The 24335-nt window shown below is 36.9% G+C and overlaps 1 protein-coding gene and 1 long non-coding RNA gene across 3 annotated transcripts in view; one reads left to right on the top strand and one right to left on the bottom strand.

The window, feature by feature from the left end:
• Window positions 1–2081: 2081 nt before the first annotated feature.
• LOC112964546 lies at window positions 2082–7690 on the bottom strand. Its single transcript, XR_003253000.1, has 3 exons — window positions 7601–7690; window positions 6778–6991; window positions 2082–2383 (listed from the first exon to the last, which is right to left on the bottom strand). It is a non-coding gene; the product is annotated as an uncharacterized LOC112964546 (long non-coding RNA).
• Window positions 7691–7855: 165 nt separating this feature from the next.
• FGFR1OP (FGFR1 oncogene partner) overlaps window positions 7856–24335 on the top strand; it is a 29142-nt gene continuing 12662 nt past the window's right edge. Inside the window, exons 1-6 of one of the 2 annotated variants that reach the window (XM_026062788.1) lie at window positions 7856–8054; window positions 16802–16855; window positions 17435–17489; window positions 18219–18307; window positions 21326–21460; window positions 22387–22470. In XM_026062788.1, the coding sequence (XP_025918573.1) occupies window positions 7965–8054; window positions 16802–16855; window positions 17435–17489; window positions 18219–18307; window positions 21326–21460; window positions 22387–22470 (507 nt within the window). In that variant the 5' untranslated portion in view covers window positions 7856–7964. Of the gene's footprint in view, window positions 8055–16801; window positions 16856–17434; window positions 17490–18218; window positions 18308–20374; window positions 21011–21325; window positions 21461–22386; window positions 22471–24335 lie in introns of those variants that run through there. The other variant, XM_026062789.1, reaches the window with a different exon arrangement.

The raw sequence follows: 24335 nt of genomic DNA, 5'->3' as shown, positions 1-24335 counted from the left end.
AGCGCCGCTGCTCTTGTCTCCGCAGCATGCCCCTGCGGCTGCGCCCCCGGCTCCCGCCTCACCGCGGCAGCGAGAGGGCGGCCGCGCCCGTGTGCCTGGGGCTGCTGCTCCTTTTTAAGACTTTTTTTCCATGAATCCCTATTCTTGCCCCACATTTCATCCGGTGCCTTTTAGGAGGTGTGAAGCCAGCTTGAGTTTTTGGATCTCCTCCTCTTTTTAATGTGTGTAGAATGTTCTCGCACCATTTATATGCATGGCTTTGCTCATCTTAATGTTTTGATTAGTTCTTAGTTAGCATACTCTGTATTTTAATTATTTTGATCTCATATTAAAAATCCATGTAACACCCAGGTCTGTGGGAATGCAGTGAGGATACTCCATATTTTTAATGTTTAAATAGCATACTCAAATAGCATACTGTTGCATAAAGCCACCCCAGTAAGAGGAACAGAGGAATGCTGACACATTTTTCTGTGGTGTACTTCTGCAGCATCGCGAGGGAAGTTTTAAATGATCACATCCATGTTTGCAAACTACAGGAAGTTTCTAAGGAAGAAAGAACCCAAAGGAATGAATCACAAATATCCCACACAAGACTGTTCAGATACTCTCTCAGTACTGTGGGAAAACAGAAAACAGATTCCAACACCTGTTTCTCTGTTGACGCATGACTCATAAATACTAAGTGTGATTATTAATTACTATTGTATAGTTTTGAACTATGAGGGATATGTCAAAACCATCCTCCATTAATGCACTTGTGAAATATGTGGGCAGATCTGCTTCCACAAGCAAAACAACATTTGTTTTTAACAAGTTAATTACAGTTCTTGTAATAAAGTCTTTTTTGAAAGTTACATTATTATTCACAGGTGAGATTTTGTAGTTATGTTTACACATTTACACAGTAAGAAGGAGGATGAAGCAAAACTAATCTCTTTTCCCACCTTTCTATAAAAACAGGCAAAGGTCATGTTGAATGGAACAAGGGATCCACATGGTTTAGCGTTGTCTCTGACAGTGTCTGAGAGGTACCAGAAGTTTCAGAAACTTTGTTAAAGAGTTAAAAATAKTGAAGTTCTCCAGAGCCATGTAGTCATCACTGCTCCTCCTCCTCCTCTTGTTGCTGAGGGCATCACCACTCCATCTGGCATTGGTCTTTGTTGCTGCCCACAAGGAGTCAGTGGACATGGGCACTGAATTATTCTTACTGCCTCAGAAGTTACCATTGCAGACTAAGGATGAAAGGAGTGGGCCGTACTGCACGTATAATATAGCTTGCAAGATTTTGTGCTTCAATGTTAGACCTGTTTTGAGGAGCAATAGGGATTTACACTCAGGCTGTTGAATTAAGGCTTCTGCTCACTTTGAGAAAAATAAACCCAAAGATAAGTTTCCCATTAAGGTGGTTTTAAAGAGAGATCCAAAGCTGCCATGAAATCATGTAGCCTATTAAGTTATTAAGACAATGAAGTCAGATCTTTTATGTCATGATATCATTACAAAAGAGTGCATGTTAACAGAAACTATTAAAGAGCAAATATTTTGACAAAAAAGAGAATGGAGAGCTACTTTGAATAACTATCTCCTTAATGTCACCGAAATCGGGAGAAAAACTCCTTAACACCAATGTAGCATTAAGAAGTAGGCATTCTCTTTATTACGGCGCCGGGTACACGGGGGATAGCTCCACCCAACATGCACACTGTGTGTCACATCATCTAAAGTTTATATTGCTCTATCCTATGCATATGCATTAAAWTTCCAGGAATRATTATACAYATTCATTMTATTTCCTAGAACTAATTACTACATTTACATAATCATTACGCATGCGGTCTGAGTCTCTGGGGGTCCCTAGTGGTGGCAGAAGAGGTGTCACTCAGCATCTTGCCATGAACTTTGCTCTACTTTTCCATACATGGTCTCAACTTGGCCTGCTTCCTTGTTTGAGAAAAACTATTTCAGTCCTAATCTTGGCTCCAACTGGCTTCTGCTGGTTTATCTGTACTTTCTCAGGATGTATCAGTCCCAGCTGCACTGGTGTCCTTGGGTATGTTTGTCTGAGGCTCCTGTTGAGACTCCTTCTTGTCCAAGCTGGTAACAGTTCCCCCATTCCCCCCCCCCACACACTTTGAGACTCTTTCTTGTCTGGACCTTTTGGTAACATTAAGACTTTCAATTTAATATTTATTTGTATACTGGTAGCACAGAGAAAATTGTTAATAAATCAAAAATTTTAAATCAAACRTTGTATCAGATCCAAATGCTGACACCTATAATGAGGAAGAAAGACAAGTTATACTTTCAGTGTTTTCGACCTTTTCTGTATTAAGACATAAGAAGTCCATTACTCAGTAATGTGAACAACTGTTGTGGCAACCTGTTTAAAAGACAAAAAAATCATAAGGCAGTTTTCTCAAATAATCATTTATGAGTAAAAATTGTCCATCATTAATAGTTAGCAATTACTCAGAAAGGCTATCTTAATACATCTCAGAACATGATGGAATGTTAACAAGCATACACAAATATCCAGGTTTATAAGATATAAACTGGTGCCAAGACTTGGATGAAATTTAATATTTCTGAAATTTAATATTTCTACTAGGTTCTGACACTTGAATATAGTAAGAGAGAAATTTGGGGGCTTTAGTCTGTGTGAGCAGCACTTTAGGCCACTGGTAGCCCCCACTGACTTCATAGAAGACTATTCATTATGAGTGAGGCAGAAAGAATTTACAGCATAAGTAGGAAAGTAAGTAGATTGGATGATAATCATAAATATTTACATAGAAGCTAGAGAAGCTCTTAGGACTTTTGACTCTTCCTAAAGTCTATCAATATCCTTGCTTTGATATGAGATCTGCCTTAACTGCTCACCTAATGAATAGACTGGCAATTCAATTTGCAGCTCAGTATCTGACGAATATCCACATCCTACATTACAGGGCCGTTGCTCCACAGAATTACACATGCTCAAATCCTAGGACACAAGCACATACTAACCAGCTTAGAATATCTTCAACTGCTCTTCTGAACTGGGATAAAAATAAGTAGTACCAAAGTGCTCTCCTGAACTAGAGTCTTAATCACCAACTGATTTAAATTGGATTTTTAGTACTCTATATAATTAAAGAAAAGTTGGACTTCAAAATTTGAGAAGTACTGTAACGAAAAATAACTGACCTCATTTGGGGAATTTCTCATTATAAATAATATGGTCTTTTATTTCTGTACTCACTTTTCTCTCCTGTTCACTGGCTATTAACACTCGTGATGACATGATTGGTGGAAAATTGAGCGAGAGAATGCCAAAACAGTTGAAAAGTTTCATTTCTATTTTTCCTGAAAATATCATTTTCCTAAAAAATTTCTGAACAAATTTAACTGTATCTTAGATTTAAAAAATATGTTTATATGCTGAAATGTGTTGCCTGAAGAAAATAAAAAAAATGAAGTTGGCATGGTTCAACTTTTTTAAGGATTTTATATCAAACACTTCAATCTGAGACTTAAAAAATACATTTTTCTAGATGCCAGCAGTGTACATGCAGATTGGGATTTAAGAGTTAAGAAAGAGTCTTTCTTATTTTATCCCCCTTATACAATGATTTTTCTTTTGATTATTCCCATTGCACAAATAGAACTCACAAATCTAGCTAGATTTTATTAATTTTTTTTTGTGTTAATAAGAATAATCTACAAAACTCTGATCAGATGCACAGATTTTGGGATGTACATATATTACTGTGCCCTAATGTTAAATCAATAGAATTGGTCAATGCATGGTTTTTGAAGGCCTAAATTGGATTCATATTGTGTAAAGAGCTTGTAGCAATGCTGCCACTGCTTTTTTTTTTTTTTTTGAATAATGCAGTGTTAATTTTACAGCATCTTTGCAAAGCTATATTGGTTTTCCCATGAAAAATACATTTTCTTCTTAAAGTATTCTTCATATTTACATTTCTGTAGAAATAGTAAAAATAATTTTTGTCTATCTCTTGTGATGCAGTTATATGATTTCAATAAAGGTAGACTTTGGAATTAGATATATCTAAAATGATAACATTTTCATTAGAATGGGACATGAGATGGCTTGAGACTGTTCATTGTCTGCCAGGTAGGAAGTTGGACTATTAGAATGCTTTGCTGCCCTCTAGGCGATGAATACTTAGCTACACAATTTTCTGGTACTTTGCAGTGCTCAAAAGGGGTATATATAGATTGGATTTGAAATATTCTAGATACATTTGAGAGCAAGAAGCCAGTGTTACTGCAATGAATTTTACAAAACACAATTTTTTTCACTGATGAATTATCTTCTAAGCCTTTTTGCTTTGTAATCCCTATCAAATATTTTGTCAAGTGGATTTTGGTTTTGTCAGGACAAACAAACATAATGCCAATACCTATGTCACATTCATATTTTGAATGCTAGTGCATTCTGAAAYATTTACTTGGGGAGAAAGGTTTATATCTGACAAATATATACTAGAAAGCATAGTCATGACAATAAAGAAATACTGGAGACAGTATTTGTTGCTGAAGAACAAACTGAGAAAACATTCCTTTTGTGACTGATCTAAACCACAGTTGACAGAATGAATAAATACTATTGAATAAACTTATAGCTAAAAAGCTGGCTTGTCATCAGCAAAGTAGCCATAGTTCAAAGCATTAGAGTTTTAAAAGATTAGAAGGAGTACATTGTTCTTTAAGTTAATGAAAGTACATGTTTAATTTCATTTTATGCCACAGAAATCCCCAGTGCATCCATACGGGGGTACTGGGGATATAGCTGATATAGCTATATAGAGATATATAAATAGCTATATATAGATATAGCTGTGTATAGTGGTATGAGGATTGCTCACCATGTTATCCAGCCAAGCAATTATTTTGCTAATTTTGATACCAACAGTGTAGTTACAATGTAGTTGCACACTTCCCACTATTGATTTACTTCCTTCCCTACTATTCACAGTTTCATATACCTTTAAACCATTATCCTGGTAATCATTTAGACCTGGACTGTCATTCTCACAAGCAGAAGAGCAGTAGGGTTTGAGGTGACACCATGAAGAGATATGTAGCAGTGTGGGAGRGAGAATAATCTCTGTGGGGTTGTTGTAACAACTTTCCAAAACTGCTGGAGGCATGCAAGTAAATTAACAGACCTTTGGGTCTAGGTCCCTGCTGTGCCTGTCAGCTTGGAAGGGAAAGCAGTGTCTCTCAACTGTAGAACTGGCACAGAATACATTCCCTCTGGATCACTGACAAAAATAGACCATTTGTGATTACTACAACAGGATCCCAATCTACTCCTGTAGAAGTGCTTTTGCATGCTGGCCTGTTTCAAGGCTTTTATGGCTGATAGAAGAATGTCACCTTTATTTTGCGGATTATTTTCCAATCCCTATTCTTGCCTTCCCCTCCCTAGCCTAAAACTCATTTACCAGCCTATACTCTTAATTGTAGTACTGATCCCTTTGATTATTTAATATTCCTTCTGTCAAGCTAGGTGTCCTCAAATTTCGGTGAACCAAAACCACTGTCATTACATCTTTTGGCAGACACACAAGTAAAGTCTTATACCTTGAGATAGTGTGGCTCTTTTGATCATAACAACATTAACAAGGCTCATATGATTATTTGAAATAACAATTTAACTTTAACCTATAAACACTTTTTTTCAATTGTACTTGATCACCAGAACTGAAACCTAGCTATTCAACATCTTGTTTCAAGCTTAACACTGACATTTATAGCCTATTTTGCCTTTTAAATCAATAATGATATATTCTTATTGGTGACTTAGATATTCCTCAGACCATTCAAAAAGGAATCTCAAGTTTTCATATCTGTTGATTCCACATTTCTAAAATATATGTGTAACTTTTGTTTTTGTTAGATTAAAAAAATTACAGGACCTTATCAGATGGTATCTGTGGCACTTCACCGATAAATTAAATTACATGTTTTCCCCAATATACGAATAGGGTAACTAATTCAATATAGCAGAGTAGAATGGATTGCTCCAAGATGTTTAAGGACTATTTATAAAAGTGTTACCAGATAGGCTTAATGTTGTATGCAGTTCATTTTTTTTTTTCATATTTTTGTCAATGTCTTTGTTTTGGTTAAGTAGTGTTAGGAATGAAAGCTGTATGAAAAGAGTATGCTGCAGTTTTAAGAAGTTACAAAATCTGTTCCACTTTATGTTAAAATATTAATTTCAAATCCTGTATTTCAGGGCAACAGTCAGTCACCTCCATAGCAGAAAAATATAACTAAAAAAGCCCAGATTGCTGGTCATCAAAAACCAGCATGATTTCATTATTTAGATTTATTTCCTGCTATCACAGCACATCATACAGTCAAATTATTTTTTCAGCTTTGTTTTTATATAATTCACAAACAAAAAAATCCTAAGTGCCTACCAGATGTTTCCATCCATTTTTGTGAATAAAAGATGAATAAAGATCATAAGTATACCAGGCATTACGTTTCTGCAGTAATGTTTTGCTTCTGGTAGGGTTTTGAAAAGCTAGATCTAAACTTCATTTATGATTACTGTTTTGTTTAAGAAGTGCACTGTTGTGGGTTTACTTTAAATTTTTGCATTGAAGTGAAAGGTTGCCAATGTTTCCGAGATTTGGGATTTAAAAATGTAATGCTATATTCTTTGTGCAGCTATGGAAACGGGCTCAGAGATCCAGCATGCCTCTAGAGGATTTAATAAAAACAGGACAGTATTAGTGACACCTGACTTACCAGGCTTGATTGATATTTAAGACATCGCCGATGAATTAGTGCCACCTACTGCATGCTTTTGACAGTAGTATCAACCGCCAACAATATCCTTATCATACTTCCTCTTCGAGGAACACTTGCACACTTTGAATATTCGTAACTTCTGAAATTCTTCATTATATAATTGAGTTCTCTTCAAGAAAAATCGTAGAAAGTTCAGGAGWCAAGGTTCAGTCTGAAAAAAAAAGGAGTAAAAGACTTCCCCCGAAGCAACGTGCACTGCTGCAGATTAAGCACTGCATTCTAGAAAGCTTTGTATCATTTTTAAGAAATGATAGCGTTGGAGCCTCCTGTTCCTAAGGCACTGCCCGGCGCTTTTAACATAGCATACTGATTATAAAATAAATGTTGTTGACACATTTTAAATACTTTTCGATCCCTGCTTTGCTTATGCTGAACGGGAGCGGGTACACGTACTTTCCGAGATCTCTCGCAGCCCACTACCACCCTGAGAAATTGTCCCTCCCCCCCTCAGAGGACGGGAACTGCGTTTTCCTCTCTACTGGAAGGAGGCGCAATACTTGAGAAGAGGGRGGAGAAGGGTTCCTCGCTCCTTAAAGCGGTTTTAGCGCCTCCCTCCCCACACAGACATGCACCCTTTCTTTCGGCGTTATAAAGAGCCGAGGACGCGAGAAGAGCGGCCCTGGGCGACCTCGCTTCCCCTCACCCTCTCGCCAGGGCCCACGGCAGGCGCGGCCGTTACAGTCCGCGCGCGGTGCAAAGAGCCGCCCTGCCGGGGGAAAGCACCAAGTTAGGAAGGGAAAAGGGCCCAGGGCCTGCTTACAGGGACCTGGCAGATAGCGCTACCACCAGCTCTGGCGTCGCGATGATGCTAAAGCCGAACAGCGGCGTAGCTCAGCCGTTAGCGCCATCACCCGCTTTAAACCTCCCGCCCGCCAATCGCGGGGCCGGCAGCCGCGCTGCCTATTCGCCGCCGCGCTTTCCAGGCGCCGCGGCCGGGGGGGCGTTGGGCGGTYGCGGCCTCGCTGCGTCCCCTTTCGGGCCGCCACCGAGGGCGACTACCGGCCGGCTGCGCCTCGTTTCCCCGGGTCCGCCGTTGGGTTAGTGCCTCCCTCGGCCGCGGAGGCGAATCTGCCGCGCTCGTCCTGCCGCTAGCGCAGTTTGGGCGGTTGTCAGGGAGAAACAAGATGGCGGCCGCAGCGACAGAGGAGGACACGGAGCTGCGGGACCTGCTGGTGCAGACGCTGGAGAGCAGCGGGGTGCTCAATAAAATTAAGGTGGGAGGAAGGAGACCCCGGTATGGCACGCGCACCTCGCGAAGCGCGGAGAGGGGAAGAGCCCTAGCCGGTAGTTAACGGCCGCGCGGAGCGCGTGTGGGGGAGGGGCTGGGGCTTCGTCCCTCTCCCTGGCGCGTCTAGCCGGCGTTCCCGGCCGGGGCCTCTGCCAGTGCCGGGGCCTCTGCCAGTGCCGGGGCCTCTGCCAGTGCCGGGGCCTGGCGGCCGCGCCTGCCGCCCCCTTGGTGCTGCCCGGCCGCTCCGGCTGGAGCTCGGCGGGGAGCCGGGTCCAGCGTCTGCCTTGCGAGGTGGAGCTGGTCCGTGCTCGCCGCGGGCCGGACGGGAGGCCCGACCGCCGCATGAAGTCTGTCTGGCGGCCGCAGCATTAGCGAAAGCGCCTAGGCGGGGAGAGGGAGGGGAGCCCGCGGCCGCCGCGGGGATCCCAGCGTCTTGGCTGTGTGCTTTCGGGCCCGCAGGCACGCTGTGGTCGCAAGAGCTCTATTGCTCCTCCCCTGCTGCTGCTAAAGCCGCTGCAAACGTTCAGCCGCCGGGTCGCGTTGGATGGAGTGGATAGGGTTTCTCTCTTATTCAGTCGAAAAGTCCTCACTGAAAACTTCAACCAGGAATCCTTAAGGRTCGCTGCTTAAACACGGCTTCTTTTGAGTATGGGTGAGCTTAAGCTGTGTCTTGAAGGTCTGCTAATCAAGGGAAGTGCCTAGGGATGCTGCCTAGCTACAGGGCACAAATACTTCTATGTTAAGAAGCTATATGGAGGGTAGTGTTGTAGTGAGGTGTAAGGTTTTCTCTGTTGTAATTGCTTCCATACCTGTAGTGTAGCCTGGGCTTGTGTTAGCAAGGATATGAAAACTGGTTCTAAGGATTCTTGTTCAAGCAGTAATTACTGTGTATAGCAAAGAGCCATACAAACAATGAGCTGTTGGACCCCCTTCTAAGCCAGAAGAGAAATGAAGTTTGAACTTCAAATCACAGATGGTGATATTTTTTTTTCCCCAAAAAATACTACTTGAAGTATTTCAAGAGGTGGATGATCACTGTCATTTCAGGAACAGTTTAATGACTGGAACAGTTGATGGAAATGAGAGTGTCTGTGTGTGTACAAAGAAAATACAGAGTCACTCCCTTTAAAGTCCATTGACTATTTGGCTAGATTCTATAGTGTTCAATAAAATGCTGTTACTGAAACTTTGTTGCTCCTGCAGTTTCGAAAGAGCAATCCTTATTTAAATTTCATAAATAGGTGAAGATCCCAGCTCATGTAACTGTGTTTTGAGTAGGGAAAGCTTTTTCTAGATGAGTATCAAATAGGCCTTTTGGGCCACCTGTTAACCTCATATTGTATTAACCAAATAATTATAGTGAAAATAATAGTAACAATTAAAAAATCGCAAATCCATTAGGTCCTTTTGAGTATTTAAACTGTAGTTCCTTAATTCCTGTTTTTGTATAGTATACAAGTTATTGTACTACACTTGCCAGTTGGCTGAGTTTCATGTAAATACGTTTATTGTAGTCTTCKCTATGCTGTAATGCTAAAGCTTGTAGTATCCAGTGTGGTTTAATTTATCATTAATGCAAAATAGCAGATGACTTACAAAAATACAAACTGCATCCTACTTACCAGTATATTGCTGTTCTTAATACTGGTAATTATTGGCTTATAATTGTTATGCTTATGGCTAAGGCCATGCATTCTACGAATTCTTAGGGTTTCTTCTTAGTTGTAAATCTTAATTGCCCCACTACTTTGGTTATCTGTTGATTGTTAGTATTAGTAACTTATGGAATTTGTTCTGTTGGTACTTGATAAACAATCCTTTGTCTTTCAGAAGAATTCAGAGTAAACTGGTCTCTTTAAAAGGTTAGCTTCTAATTTAAATTAGATTATACCATACATAAAAAGTGGGCATCATGCTTTCTTTGAAATAAATTAAACATATTTGTGCTCAGTATTGTTTCCTTAACTATTGTATATATGTCAGTATATTTTATTATGTGGCAGAACTGAGAGAAAATTAACAATTGCTTTGCTAATGTGTAGATTTTATACACCAGAATGAGCACTGCTTATTTTCCAAGATTGGTGAGGCTAGAAAGTAAATTGTGGTGATGTGTCTGAGATTTGTAAAAATAGATACATTAAAGAGCAAATTATAGGCTAAAGTATGGCTGAATTGGTGTGAAGAAAACTCTGGTAAAGTTCTGGTAAAACAGGTAAAGAAAGCTCTGGAAGGATTAGAATTAAAATGGAATGATATGAACAGATAGAATGTATGAGATTGTTGGTATTTACATTTGGGAACATATAGCAATTGCTTTATCAGTCATTATAAAAGAAGAGAACTTATGGTGACAACTTTGTCCTCTTGTACGCAACATAATTTTATAATGGATTGCAGTTTTAGGATGGGGTTTTTTTTGAGGTTAATTTCTTGGGCATATTGACTTTGATGTAAGTTATTTGGCTGGAAAATAATAATAAAATCTTAATTACTTTGTAGACAAGTCCCAAACAGATTTTTAAATTGTTATACTTACCTTAGGCTTTGAGCATAGAAGAGTTTAATGAAGTAATACTGTGAAAACTGGAAGATGTGTAAATGTATTTGCCATGTCTAGTTGAGACATTTCCTATCTTTRGTCTGCTGCAGATCAGACTGCTTTCTTTTGAATACTGTAAGAATGCTTATATAAAATGTAACTGTGGATATTTGTACTTTATTTAAAAAATTTTACTGATACTAAAAATGTGATGCATACTGTACAATTACAGATGTTCTGTCTTGAAGAGCATGTGATCCTTCTCTCTCCTAGGGAAGTTGTCATCATCTGAACAAGAAGAGAAATTCTTCTTATTGTGTTCCTTTGTCATCTTATTTTGTGTTTTGCTTTGTATCTGCTGATCTCTTTTCTCCTGGAAAAATAAGTTTATGCCACCTTAGTTTAACAGCATCACTGGAACTTGCTGTTACTATGAGTATGGGGGAAATTAAGCATTATAAAAACTGTATGAGTAGTAGTGCTTCTGGCCAGATGATACTGTTCTTACTAATTTGGTTCAAAAACTAAAAAGTTGAGGTACTGGCAAATAATGTGGTGAGAATAAGAGAAATGAAATATTGTTTGTTAAAATGGTCCATTAAGTGTATTTTTGTAGGTCAGTTAAAATTGTTGATTTGTTTGCTCATGTCCCTTCCATGTATTATAATGCATAATGCTTTTAAATGTCTTTGAATTATTAACTATCATGATCAGTATACTGTATACTACAGTGTAATCTCTTGCTGTTTTGCAGCTGTTTTTTAAAAGCAGTTCATATCAGAAAGCCAACTCATTTATTGGGATCAAGGGGAAAATTAAACTTATACTGAACACTTATTTCTATAAATTCTTATTTTTAGTAATAACAATTTATATTGATTTCAGTTTAACTGAAATTCAACATTTAAATATGAGTATGGTGGTCTTGCTGTTTTGGATGTATCCTACCTTTAAGAATATGAGAGTGAGAACTGCTTGTGATATGCAGAGTAAGAGCGTGATAAACTGCAATAATAGCTACAGGTATGTAGAACTTATGTCTTTTAGATACTTACTATTTCTCCATGTTGTGAATTTTCCTCTCTATTTTCCCAGCGTTTTCTTTTCCGTTACACAGCCAGACAGCTTAAATTACAGAGCTAATTAGGGCTGCTTAAACTAAACTGAAAGACTTTGCCCTGAGGTGGAGAAAGAATAGTCATGCAAACTACTGACTATGCTCAAAGATGAGAGAACATCACAGACTTTAAAGGTGGGGAGTGACAGAAGAAGGTACTGAGTAACATCGGTAGTGAAGTTGCTGTTTCCAGTTTGGTGCCAGCTTTGGATTTGTGATGCCTGCAGACTGGTGAGAAAAGGTCTCAGTTTAGCGTGGGATGATTACAAGTGGTTAGAGAGCTTACTGCTTTGCCGGTCTTGCTCTGTATCTAGCAAGGTATGTGACGGTCGTTTTGGAGTTGGAAGTGGAGATGCTGGACGTTATGCATTGCTGTTAGGAAGATGCCCATGTGCCTCTGGTACAATTTCATGTATGGAAGAGATTATTTATGCTTGTGCATRTGCGGGGTTGTTTCAGAGCACTGGAGCGGGTGGCAATGACATGTCTTCCAGGCAAAGCACAGGGATCTGTAAGCAATTTACATCAATAGCATTGCATTCTTCTCTTTTACCCTACAAAATCTTATGGATTACTTTAACCACTTCACTGCCCTAAATATACATTCAACCACGGCCTTCTGCTGATGCATGTATATTAATAATTGAATGCAAGCTTGCAGAGGGGGAGTTTTGCACCTTCAGCTGGCCCTTTGCAGATCTCTGAAGTGCAAGTCTCCCTTACTGGTACTTGCTGAATGTGCCTACCTTTTGCTTCTTAGGGAATGCACAAGTTGCCTGTGTGTGGCTTCAACAACTCTTAAGTGTTCAGTTACCTAAGCAGAATGAGAATGGTGGTAGCATATGCATTTGRCAACTTGAAACTTCTATTATGCTTTCTTTTAATGAGTCCTTGATACAAAAAATCCCAGTGCTTCCTTTGCAAAGCCACGGGACTTCATAACTGAGGKGTTTTAGAAATAGTGTTGAGAGATAGATGAAACAGCAAGGCCTTGTCAAACTTTGAGAAAAGTGGAATGGCCAGGAGAGCTCTAGCGGATGATGTACTCAGCTGCACTATGCCTATATTTGTATGTACAAATAAAGCATTTTATGAAATTAAAGTGACCACTTTTTTGATCTATATTCCCCACCTTATTGACATCAGTGTCATGAAACCTTTGTCTGTTCATCTAAGCTTTTGCCTCAAGAATAAAAAGCATGAATAAGTTTCGATAGGAAAAATAATTTTGCTGCAGTATCTTCAGGGGGTGGTAAACATCGGGATGTTTGCATGTGAAATGTGGAACTATGCAAAGGAGACCTGTGTGCAAGCAATAGGATTATACTTAAGCTGTATCCACATTTTCAGCTTTGTGCCTGTTACAGGAAAAATCATCTTGGTCACTCTGATGTGCCTACATGCATTGAGGAGTAGAAATGAATTGGAAGTCTCCCAAGTGCTTTCCGTTTGCAAAACAATGTCTCAAGCTTGTTTTGTCCCAGGGTGATAAGCTCCTTTCTCTCTTGGTTAAGTGCTGGACAAATGTGTTCCYTTTCCCACAGTAAAAGTTAATTCTCCAGGGGTGTGCAACCTGTCTATGTACTAGGGTCCACAGATAAGAGATAGTTAAAGGGCACAGGTGGATCTTGGTAGGCTGGGCCAGGAGGGGTACCTGTGTTACCTTTCAGTCCTAGACAGTCTCTGTGTTCCTTTTTTATCCTTCTCCTTTTCATCTAGTGTCTGACTATGTAAGCTGCTGTGGATGGCTTTTACAAGTGTACTAAATCAGATGAATAACCTTCTTAAGGGGTGGGTGCTTGTTATCTTACTATTCAGAGAGTATTCCCAAATCAGATTGGCATTTTTGAGATGCCACCTAGAAAAAAATGTGTTCCTGTACTTGAGAAACTCTTGAGATAGTCAGATGATGTTCTCCTGTATGATACTTCAGATGCATCCACAAGGCCCTGTATTTAGAACAGGGTAAGCTTATCTGGGTTCTGAAGCAGGGTACTGCAGCCCAGTGCAGAAAAGGTGTGTTTATGGGCCGTTAGTTTCTTGCTTACAGTGCAACAGCAATCGGCAGGAGACAGCTCTGTATGACTAGATTTGTAAATGCCTGGGAGGAAAAAGGAAATGAACCTTTGTTTCTGAACACTGACCCATACATATCTGTACAGCTTGAAGGCAGTAGTCATCATGTACAATGATAGCCTTATCCATTTTAGCAAAGGTCTATGAAATCAAATGGCTGCGTTACTGGTAAGAGCTCTTGCCTACTAAAACTTTCTAGGAATGGAAGGAAATGAGCATCTTCCAAAGGATAGGAAAGAAGCCTGGATGCAAGAATGATAGCACAGTACTATCTACACTGTCTCTGTACTTGTCAAGATCTGCAAAATGCTGTTTGTGTTGAAGTCTTAGAAAGGACATGGGTGGGAAATTGAATATCAAGATTTGATCTGCTTTACTTTTAGACTGTGAATAAAAGCCTTTAAAAGGTGTTTGCATTACGTTGAAAACTGTCAATCAGAATGGGGCAGTGTGAAGTATGGTGATGGAAAGTGATGGGCAAGAGCAGATCATAGCGCTGTGGAACACAGATTGGGCTGCTGCCAAATGGAACTAGGGCTAAGGCAAATGTAAACCCTCAACATGCATTTTAAAAAAAAGGGGGGGGAGGAGGGGGAAGAACACCAGGTAAAAGAGTTAATCTATATAGTCATTTAAGTACCTGTATCTAATGCTTCTATGGACAGGTTGCTTTGACTGTACCTGATGATGGTGGTCTCAGTCTTCATGGGTGTTCAAATTGTCTATGAGTTGTCTCGGTACCTGAGTTGCCAGTCTGGCATTGTATGTCCCAGTATGTAGTATGATACAGCTTCTTATACTGGGGCAATCTCCCTTTTGGCCCCAGAGTTATTATTTCTTTACTTTCTTCCTCATGACCTTCAGAATTACTGCTTTAGCTTCACAGATTCAAGTATATGGCTCTATGTCAAAAGTTATTGTGAGATGATGTTTTGGGAATATCTTACTATGATCTGAGCAGTCCACAGCTCAGAGGACCAAGGTCAAAGTGTGTTGGAATGCTACACCCTTTCTGGGGTCAGAGTACAGGAATGCTTAATTTTAAACCTATCATGATGCTTATAGGGTTGGAGGACCAAGTGAAGAACTGGTGGGATAGGCTGCAGGGTGGTGTTCTAGATGCTGCAGGTAACCAAAAGAGAAATGTGGTAGGTATCAGTAGTATTATCTTCTGGTGATGAAGCCCTGACCCTAATATCAGGCAAGCAATAATAGAGATGCAAAGTGAACCCACTAATAATGGGAAATGGCAACATCTGGGAAATTTTGACACTGCCATTAGACGGATGAGAAGGGGAAGAACAGTACTTCAAACTGTATTTAAAAGCCATTGGGTTGGGACCTAGAGGAGTGGAGGAGGCAAATGACTGCAGACGTGTCCAAAGGAATGACAATTATGATATTGTTCCAGAATCTCAGACAGGTCAGACTTTGGATTGCATTATGTCATGGCAGCTACTTTCAGCCTGTTTTATTCTAGTCTCATRATCCAGGCCCTTCAGGAACAAATTATTTATTCCTAACCACATGTAATGGCTGCTGTCTTGTACTTTGCACAATTCATAATAACCGATTTGCTTCACTAATGCTTTGTTTAATCTTCTTGTCCTCTTACATAAGTATATTGAACTTCAGTGGCATCAGTGGAAAAATAAAAAGTCAATCTTATAATCATTTGARGTTTTTCTTAGTGAAATAAAATCCAATAAATCTAAGTTGTTAGCTATCGGTAGGGAAGTTAACTGTAAATTAATTCTGTAAGAATAATATTTATATTAATAGTCTTTAAAAGGGTTTACTGATTGAGTGCTGTACCCCAGCACCTGAAAAAAATTAAATTGCTGTATAACGGTGACCATCGCATACAGCTGTAATAAACATTTTATACTTCTGATATATCTGTTAAATTTTTTTGCATTGCGTTATTTGTCCTTTAAAAAGGTCTCCAAAGACAGTTATGTTAAAAAAAAAAAAAAAAAGGAGAGAGAGAGATTTTTTTTTTTCCCCTGAAAAGTATTTTTTTTGTTTTGTTTTGTGGGACGGAACAGTTATAGGGCAATACAAGCTTAGTTACCTTTCCTAATATACATGAGGAAATTCAGGTACTCTTCAATCTGTCTTTAATGCTTAATTATGCATATCAGTCTTTCTTTGAAAACATTCTTGCTCCTTGTTTGGTTTTGAGAAAACTAGCATATACAATAATGCTGGCTTTTATAGTTCATTACCACAGTGTATCCACTGGACAGAATTTGTCTAATTATGAGTTGATTGAAGTGGCAAATTTCTTCATCAAATATAATGTATGTTGTCCATTTGGAATGCTCGATGAAAGAAGTAGAGTCACTGAAGCTTAAAAAAAGTTGCCAAGCCTTAATTTTAAATATTCAAAAATGCCTTAGAAGAAATACGGTTCTTGAAATTAAGATATACAAAAAAAGTTAGGTAAAATCTCATTACAAAAATATTTGAAAGCTCTGAATCATGCTGTCTTTTCCCTGTGGAAATTCTGTTTCTTCAAGTATGATCTGATAAGAAATCATAGTAATTTCTATATTTTAACATTAATTTTTAAAAAATATATTATCTTGAGCTATTTGTATATGTTTCCTTAAAGAATTGTAAATGAAGGGTAGGAGTTTCAAAGTGGCCTCAAAGAGCTGGATTTTCAGCTCTCAGAAGAAACGAACAGGAGATAATATAGGTAGTTTAGAATCTTTTTGTGTGTGAAGAAATAATGCAGTAAGTTTTATATGCATCAGACTTATTTTTTTTCTCCCAGTTTGTTGCTTTTCAGGCTGAAAGCTCTTCTTTCTCAGCCTCGAGTCACATTGCCTCTGGTCTTAAATGTCTTAATTGCTCTCATGTAGATTACAATCAGTGCCATGTTGCTTGAGGAGAAACAAATGGATGTTAAGCCTCTTGCTGGCTGTTTACATTCTATTTGCATAGTGAAAAATTGTGCTTGTAGAAATATTGTTTCTTTTTAATTTGGCAGGCAGAGCTGCGAGCAGCTGTTTTTTTGGCACTAGAAGAACAAGAGAAAGTAGAGGTAAGAAAGCAAAGTGTTTTTTCAGTTTCAGCTTCTTGTCAGTGCTTTGTGTAAAATTAAAAATAATAGTCTTAATACCTTCCAGTTGTGAAAAGTATCAAGAAAAATGTATGTATCACTATGTAAGAGCCCAATGCTTTAAAAAAAAAAAAGAGAGAGTATTGGGGTTTCCTGATATTTAGAAATAGGAATTGCTACTGGCCTTTTAAAACTTTAGTTCTTAAATAAACTTGGCACTATATTTCAGCAGCAGTTTGGCAAATGAACTGCATAGTTTACCTTTCTTAATCCTGAAGTAAATAAAAATCGGAAGGCTGTTAAGAATTTGAGTACGAATCTTCTAGCTCCATAGCTTTGACAATAGAAATACTGAGACAATCTTAATTTGCCCATGTAAAAATGTCACTCTGCAGCTTTTACTTATAGGTAGTAGCGTTAATACAAAGGTGAATTTTAGTTGAAGTGAGTTACACATGGCAAGTGTTGTAAGGAATCCTGTGCACCAAAACACTTTTTTAAAAATTTTTGTCGTATAAGGATTTTGTTGTTAATTACCTTTTTGTTTTCATTTTTTGACAGAACAAAACACCTCTGGTGAATGAAAGTTTGAAAAATTTTTTGAGTACAAAGGATGGTAAGCACTTTCTGTTTATTCTACCTCTTAAGAAAAAATAAATAAATTTAGAGGTGAAAGAATTAAACCTTTGAATATTGTAGTAGCAATACAATCCTAATGACTTAAACTGTGCTCCTGTTCCTGTCAAATAAATGTCTCAATTACTGCTCACCTCTTCCAGAATAGAATGTGTTGTAGAATTTTTGAAGTTAATATTGATGAAATTGCTATATTTGTAAGTAAGGTGACTAACGCATTTCATGATGAGTTATAGCTATGCTAACTCAGTAAAACCATTCTAGACCAATAGAAACAGTAACCTGTGAAAACAGACTGTAGAGGTACAGTACTGAACACAAGCCTAGGATAAATGCTAAAATATTTTAAAATAGCTCAGTAGTTTAAAAAACAAAACAAACTTAAGCTTGAGTTTTGTAAGCAACCTCAGTTAATGCTCCTGCTGTATTGCTGGCTTAAATCATTTACATTTGATGGCTTTAATTTACATTTGATGGCTTACTGATCTGAGTTAGAAATTAATGAATTGGTACACAAATTATGAATTAGATCTGGTGTGAACTTGCAGCTGGAAACCTATGCGGTCATAGCTTGCTAAATGTCTAAATAATGTTTGTAGGAGTGTTAGTTCAGTGTAGATGTGCWTGCTGAAGCCAAATTAATGTTAGATCTTTGAAATAAGAGTTGCTTCTGTCTGGTATATATTTACTTTTCCCATTTCATTTTTAGGTCGCTTGGTAGCTGGTCTTGTTGCAGAATTTCTACGTTTTTTCARTCTTGATTTTACACTGGCTGTTTTTCAACCTGAATCAAGCACAGTAAGAAAGATGCTGTTTTCATTGCATGCTAGACTGATTGTTTGGAGTGGATGGCAATGAATACAGAAACTATTATAGGGTTTTTTTTTTTTTTAAGCCACTTTACTTGTGTTTATTCTAAATCGTTTTTGATATTCAGTTTGTAAAAGGTACACATTGCAATAGAGACACATTCTCCAGGAAAATGTGCTAGTATGAATGATTATTGCCTTTTCAAAAATGAATGCTTGATAAAATGTCAATTTTGAATTAACAAATTAATAAATTTTGTGAAATCATAAGTGGGGTCTATAAGACAGAAAAAGAAAACACCTGCGACTTTTTTTTTTTAACCAATAATTTTACCATGTTACGTTATTAACTTAGTATTGTTGCACAAAGAGTAAAATAATGTCAGTTAATCTGCTTGAAGAGAAATTTCAGTGAAACAAAAGACTTTACAGATACAGATGACAAATGCACTTTCTTCTAGGCTTATGATATTGATTTAGAGTTTTTCCATAAGGGAATGTGTGCATCTGTCTCTTTTTACAATGTGAAGATTTTCCTATTAAGCTTTAGAAAGAGTCAGTTTCATTTAACTGAAAAATTTCTCTTACCTGTTGAATACTCATTTTTATTCTTACTGTCAGTTTAAACATCTTAATTTATTAAAAATCTGACTCCGTTAAATCAATTAATTGACTTCTTATTTGAACAATAATTTTTTCTTTTTTCATTTGATTTGGGTATTGATTTTATGGGTTTTTAAAAAATGACCAGAGAAATGCATTGAGCGTGGATTAAAACAATTGAAAACTGTGGTTATATAAATGGACTTTACTGTTTCTCAGAAGTCCATGTTTCTTTTAGGGGGGCTTAAACGTATAAATCCTATACATTTTTATCATTTGCTAAATATCGCTAGCTTCGTTTATGGCATTAGGACAGATCTGTCCTAAGAGGCATCTTCTGTACTAAGGAAAACTTTCAAACAGATCGGATTTTTAAAAAGTGTTTTAAAAAATGGCTGTTTATCACTCAAGTCGGTTATCATTGTTATATTCTCCCAAGTACATGAGCATATATGTTGAGTTTAGTAATTAAAACTGCTATTTGATATTTTGCTTTGTTAGCATAGGATATGAACTTAATTTGTTCTGGTTGTGCAATGTAATTATTTTACAAAATGATGGTTATGCTTTTTCAAACTCTGTGGAAGCAATGAAATTTTACATGTACAAGTAAGAGCATAATTTCTTTTGCAGAAGGCTTCCTATAGATACTGATGAAAAAACAAACTTTCAAATCTAGGTTGAGTTTACAGAAAGATCTTAATTCATAGGCTTAACAAACTCAATTAAATTCTTTGAAATGAAGTGAACATAGAATCTTACAATGTTACTTGGAGAGTAACTTCTCAAAGTATAATCTCATTTAAAATCTGTTTACTTCTAATTTATTTACCGTATTTAATTTTGATAATYTCTGAAAACATACTAACCACAGGGAAGTTATTAATTGAAACCTGAATATTAAGCATTTCTGTAGTTAAAGACCAAAAGCGACTGAGTAATTTGAAATGTTAACTGTAGTGAAAGAATACTTTTAGTTCTGTTCTTTTTGTTTGAAACAAGTTTTTATGCATTAAATAGTTTAAAATATGATGGCTTTTTTTAATTCATAGGGATAGGTTACTTGGTGATTTTTAAGTATTCTAATGGTCTTTAATATTAACATTTTTAAACCACCAGTGTTACCATCTTGCTAATTATTCTGGACAACTGCCATCATGCTTATCACTGAGGTGTATTATGAAATTTTTTGACTTTAGCCTGGATTTTAGGACAGACCTAAGTGCCCACATACAAGTCTTGCAGGTTCTTTGAGCCTAAAATATGATACAGGGTCTTTCCTGTTACTTTACCTTTAATCTTCATAGAAAACTTTGTGTAGTATATCTCTGTATTACCTCATTCAGGTTTATGCTACTGAGTAAGAAGAGTCATACTTTCTCTCGTGTTGCCACTCACTGTTGGGAGGAGTGCTTCATTCACGTCGGTAAAGACATTTCATGCTCCTTGCAACACTCCCTTCTTTTTTTCAGTAAAAGCATCTTGTGCGATTTGAAACACTTTTCCATATTGCAGTACATATATGAAACTTGGTCAAAGTAAGGCAAGTTTGCTGAGATCATCCTTTATAATGCTGAACAATGTTACTTTGTTTTCTTGTACTAGCCCCTGTCTCTGAGCGGTCCATTGTATTGTCTATTTATCCTCCATGTATCAGTTATCAGAGTGCAGTGCTTGCTGTTGCTCAAGCACTCAAGCTTGCAGCTCAAGCTGTTGCTTGAGAAGTGTTTTGGTAATAAGTGTCATTAAATCATGTAAGAGTTCGAGATAAACTGGTGCCATTTGCAGTAATGCCATCTTGAGGTTATGCCAGCCAGCATGGATTTGCTGCAGCATTCTGTTTCTGCTGTAATGGGAAGCTGATTTTAGAGAAGTGTCTTTTTCTTATTTTTTTTTCTTATCAATTTGATAACTTTTTGCTGATACTGAGAATTACTTTTATCCCTCTATCTGTCCGAAACTATGGTGCTTTAAGTGAAATAGAGACTAAAAGTGTTGACCTATGTTGCTGTACTTATGCCTGCACAGAAATGGGGACTCTCCATCATTATTGAAATACATCTTTGAATTTGCTGGAACCATTGACTGGGTATGCTAGGATTCACTTTTAAAGGTGATAGGCTAAAGTAATTGGATCATGTAGATCTTTAAATACTGAAATGTGGTCATGATAAGTACTTGTATATTTAAAACAACTTTGGATAGTCTATGATAAATTCATGTACACATCAGGACTAAATGATACAATAAGCTATTAATACTTTATTCCACACACAACAGGAAGTCCTAATTACTGTTTAGTCAGATTATTGTTGTGTTAAATAAAATCAAAAAGCTTTAGGAGTTATGTTACAAAATATATTGTGTTTTCTGATAGTTATTTCTTTGTTGTAATTTTTTCTAGCTAAATGGCCTTGATGGTCGAGAAAACTTAGCTCGAGATTTGGGAATTACAGAAGCAGAAGGTACTGTGGGTGGTCCCCTATTGTTGGAGGTTGTTAGAAAATGTCAGCAGAAAAAGATTCCAGGCACTGGAGAAGTAAGTACTGTTAAGATGTGGAATTCCTTTCTTTATTCATAATTTCTTATTCATTTTCTTTATTCATAAATAAATGTAATCCTTTATTCTTTGTTATCTCTTGCAAGTTGGAGTTTCTTTTTGAGTAATAAGATACTCTAATATTTATAGAAAATCAGCCGGCTTTTGATTATAATGAAAAATAAACTGAAATTATGAACACTTGACTAAAGCTATTGTATTAAACTGTTCCAAGTCTTTATTATAACAGTAAATTAGTATAATGGGAAAGCCTTTAACATACCACATCAGGATACAATGCTGAAAGATAGTGACCACAACTACGCTTAGTGACCATGACTACTTCTCTTTAACTACCAATATTCTACTACAACATACTAACTCAAAGTGAACCCAGATAAATGGAGCAAAACACTGTGCCACTTATTTTCTGATTTCTAGAGTGGTCAGATAACACTCGTAACTAGCATCTATTTTATCTTTGGCATATTTCTAATTTTAATAAAACTTGAAAATGCTGGCCTAGAGTTGGTTTTATTAAAGCTTTAAAGTAGTTCTTTAGATATTTTTAGTTTTTAAAAATATGTATCTATATTAAAAAGTATTGAACTAGCTGGTAGTAGTGAGAGTAATATTTTTAATGGAATATATAATGAAGTTGTTAAATAAGTGAAATCCAACTAATAACATTTGATTAGTCTCTGTCATGATTGTTGTTTGAAAGAAAATCCACCTCACCCAAGTTGTATTTGGTACCTCAACCAAAGTTTAATTTCAGAAGTAGTTGTCATAGACTTCCTAATGTAGCAGCACAGTGTCACAATTTGCATATTGCATGTGCAGGAATGATAATCTTGTTTTTTGTTGGATGGTGTTGTGCCACAGTTCAATATATTTTTATTCAGTGTTTTTGTGAAACTTTTTAGGTGGCTCCAGTTCTAAGTGATAGTGTGTGCTCTTCGTCAAAATCATCTGACGGAAGATCAAGTACACAGCCCGTACCAAGTAAGGTAAGGTTGCTTACATAGAATGAGAAAGCTACCTAGTGTAGTTGAGATAAGTGAGAGACAACTCTTATGGAACTGCAGATATAATGGCATTCGCTTAGCAACAGTCTCTTTCAGTTGTCATTCTCAACTGTTTTGAGGCACCCACTTTTTATCCAAATATTTGTAAATTTTTTGTCAGGAACAGGGTAAGTCTAAATATTGGTTACTTACTTTCATATAAATTAGTGCTTTAACTGTGTATACCTATGCTTTAATGCTATTTTGCTGCAGCTATGATGTATACACTATTAATTAGAATTTTTTTGATTTATGGAATTAGAAGCCTTTTGTGCAGTCTTTTACACATGAAATTGTAGGCTCTTTTATAAACATCTTGAACTTTATAAACATCTTTTGTTTATTGACCTAAAATTTTATGAAAATTGACTTAAGTAGTTCAATGTATTATTGAACATCAATGAAAAGTTTATAGTGGAATGGTGACTCATAGTCAGAATTTTGATATTTTGATATGCCTGGTAAGGAGCTGTTCCTCATTACCAAGGAGGTTATGAAATATATATTTGCTTTGTCTAAGTGATGAGAAACATTCTTTGCAATTAACACTGAAAAACTTGAAGCTATTATGGAAGTCTGTGTTCATCCAAAGTTAGACTACTTATTTCTCCTTTATTAAGATAATTTTCCTTCATAGCCTAATTTAGATGTGTAAAAACTTGACTTAGCTTTGTTTTTATTCCAATTTCCATGAAAGGAATATTGAAAAATTTCCAGCAGTATTTTAACTTCCCTGATTATTTTCTTTGATTTATATTCAACTCTTTTGAGAGTCATACTGCATAACAGTTAATTCCTCCCATAACTATTACAAAACTGAGAACCAACAGGAACTCAGACTCATTTTCTATATGGTAAAATAAAGCTAAGCTTAAACAGACAATAATACAGTGATTTCTGATTCATGGCAGATTAAAGAAAGGAGCAGCTTTGGATAACAGGAAGGACTGAGATGTTCCTACAGCAGAAGCTGTTCAGTTGGAACATCTTGATTAACTTCTGTAGTGTTTAAGCAAATCTGTATATTCAAACTCCATGTAGAAAAATACAGTGAATTTGAAATTAAATTTAATTTGAAAAAGTTGATGGATAGGAGGCGCTCTTTTTGCATGTGTCTACAGTTGCAAGAAATGGACTGCTTTTCTATATCAAAGTAGGTAAAATACGCATTGCTGGATTTTGGTTTTCTGTGTTTTCTTTTCCCTTTCCTGGCTGTCAGTTATGTATAACAGATGACACACAGACTTTCACTGTAATAAATGGGCTGCTATGCAAAATCCATCCTAGTAACATAGGATGTACTGCATCTAGTTATCATCCTTTTAAAACAGTAAAAAATTAAGTCAGTTSTTGTAAAAGGTTGTCTTAATTAAATAACTTTCTTGGTTATTTGCATCTTATTAGAGTAGGCTAAGTGTTGTCATTCTAATCAAATAGTGCAAAAAGTCTGAATAAAACTGGTAAAAATTCTAGCATATTAAATAAAAATGCCTGCCTAGGATTCAAAGAAAGAAGATAATTAGCTATTTCTACCATTTTGGAGACTTTAGGTTGTTTGTTTGTTTTAATGCATTTCTGGCTGCATGAATTATAAAATGACATTAGAAATTTTGTGCTTGTTTAGAAACATGAATTTTTCATGATAAAGAAAATAAAATGATAGATTAGGATTTGAGATGCTTATCACTACTTTTGCCTATCAAGTACAATTTCTTGCTTGCTAATTTTTTTCATGCACTCATGTATTTAAGTAACTGTCCAGCTGTCCTGTGTTCAATCTTCAAACCCCACAGGAGAGRAGGCCAGAG

Source organism: Apteryx rowi, unplaced genomic scaffold (assembly GCF_003343035.1).
Source record: "Apteryx rowi isolate R43461 unplaced genomic scaffold, aptRow1 scaffold_193, whole genome shotgun sequence".
In the NCBI taxonomy this organism is placed as follows: Eukaryota; Metazoa; Chordata; class Aves; order Apterygiformes; family Apterygidae; genus Apteryx; species Apteryx rowi.
The sequence above is the reverse complement of the archived record's forward strand: the minus strand, read 5'-3'. Positions and strand labels throughout refer to the sequence as shown.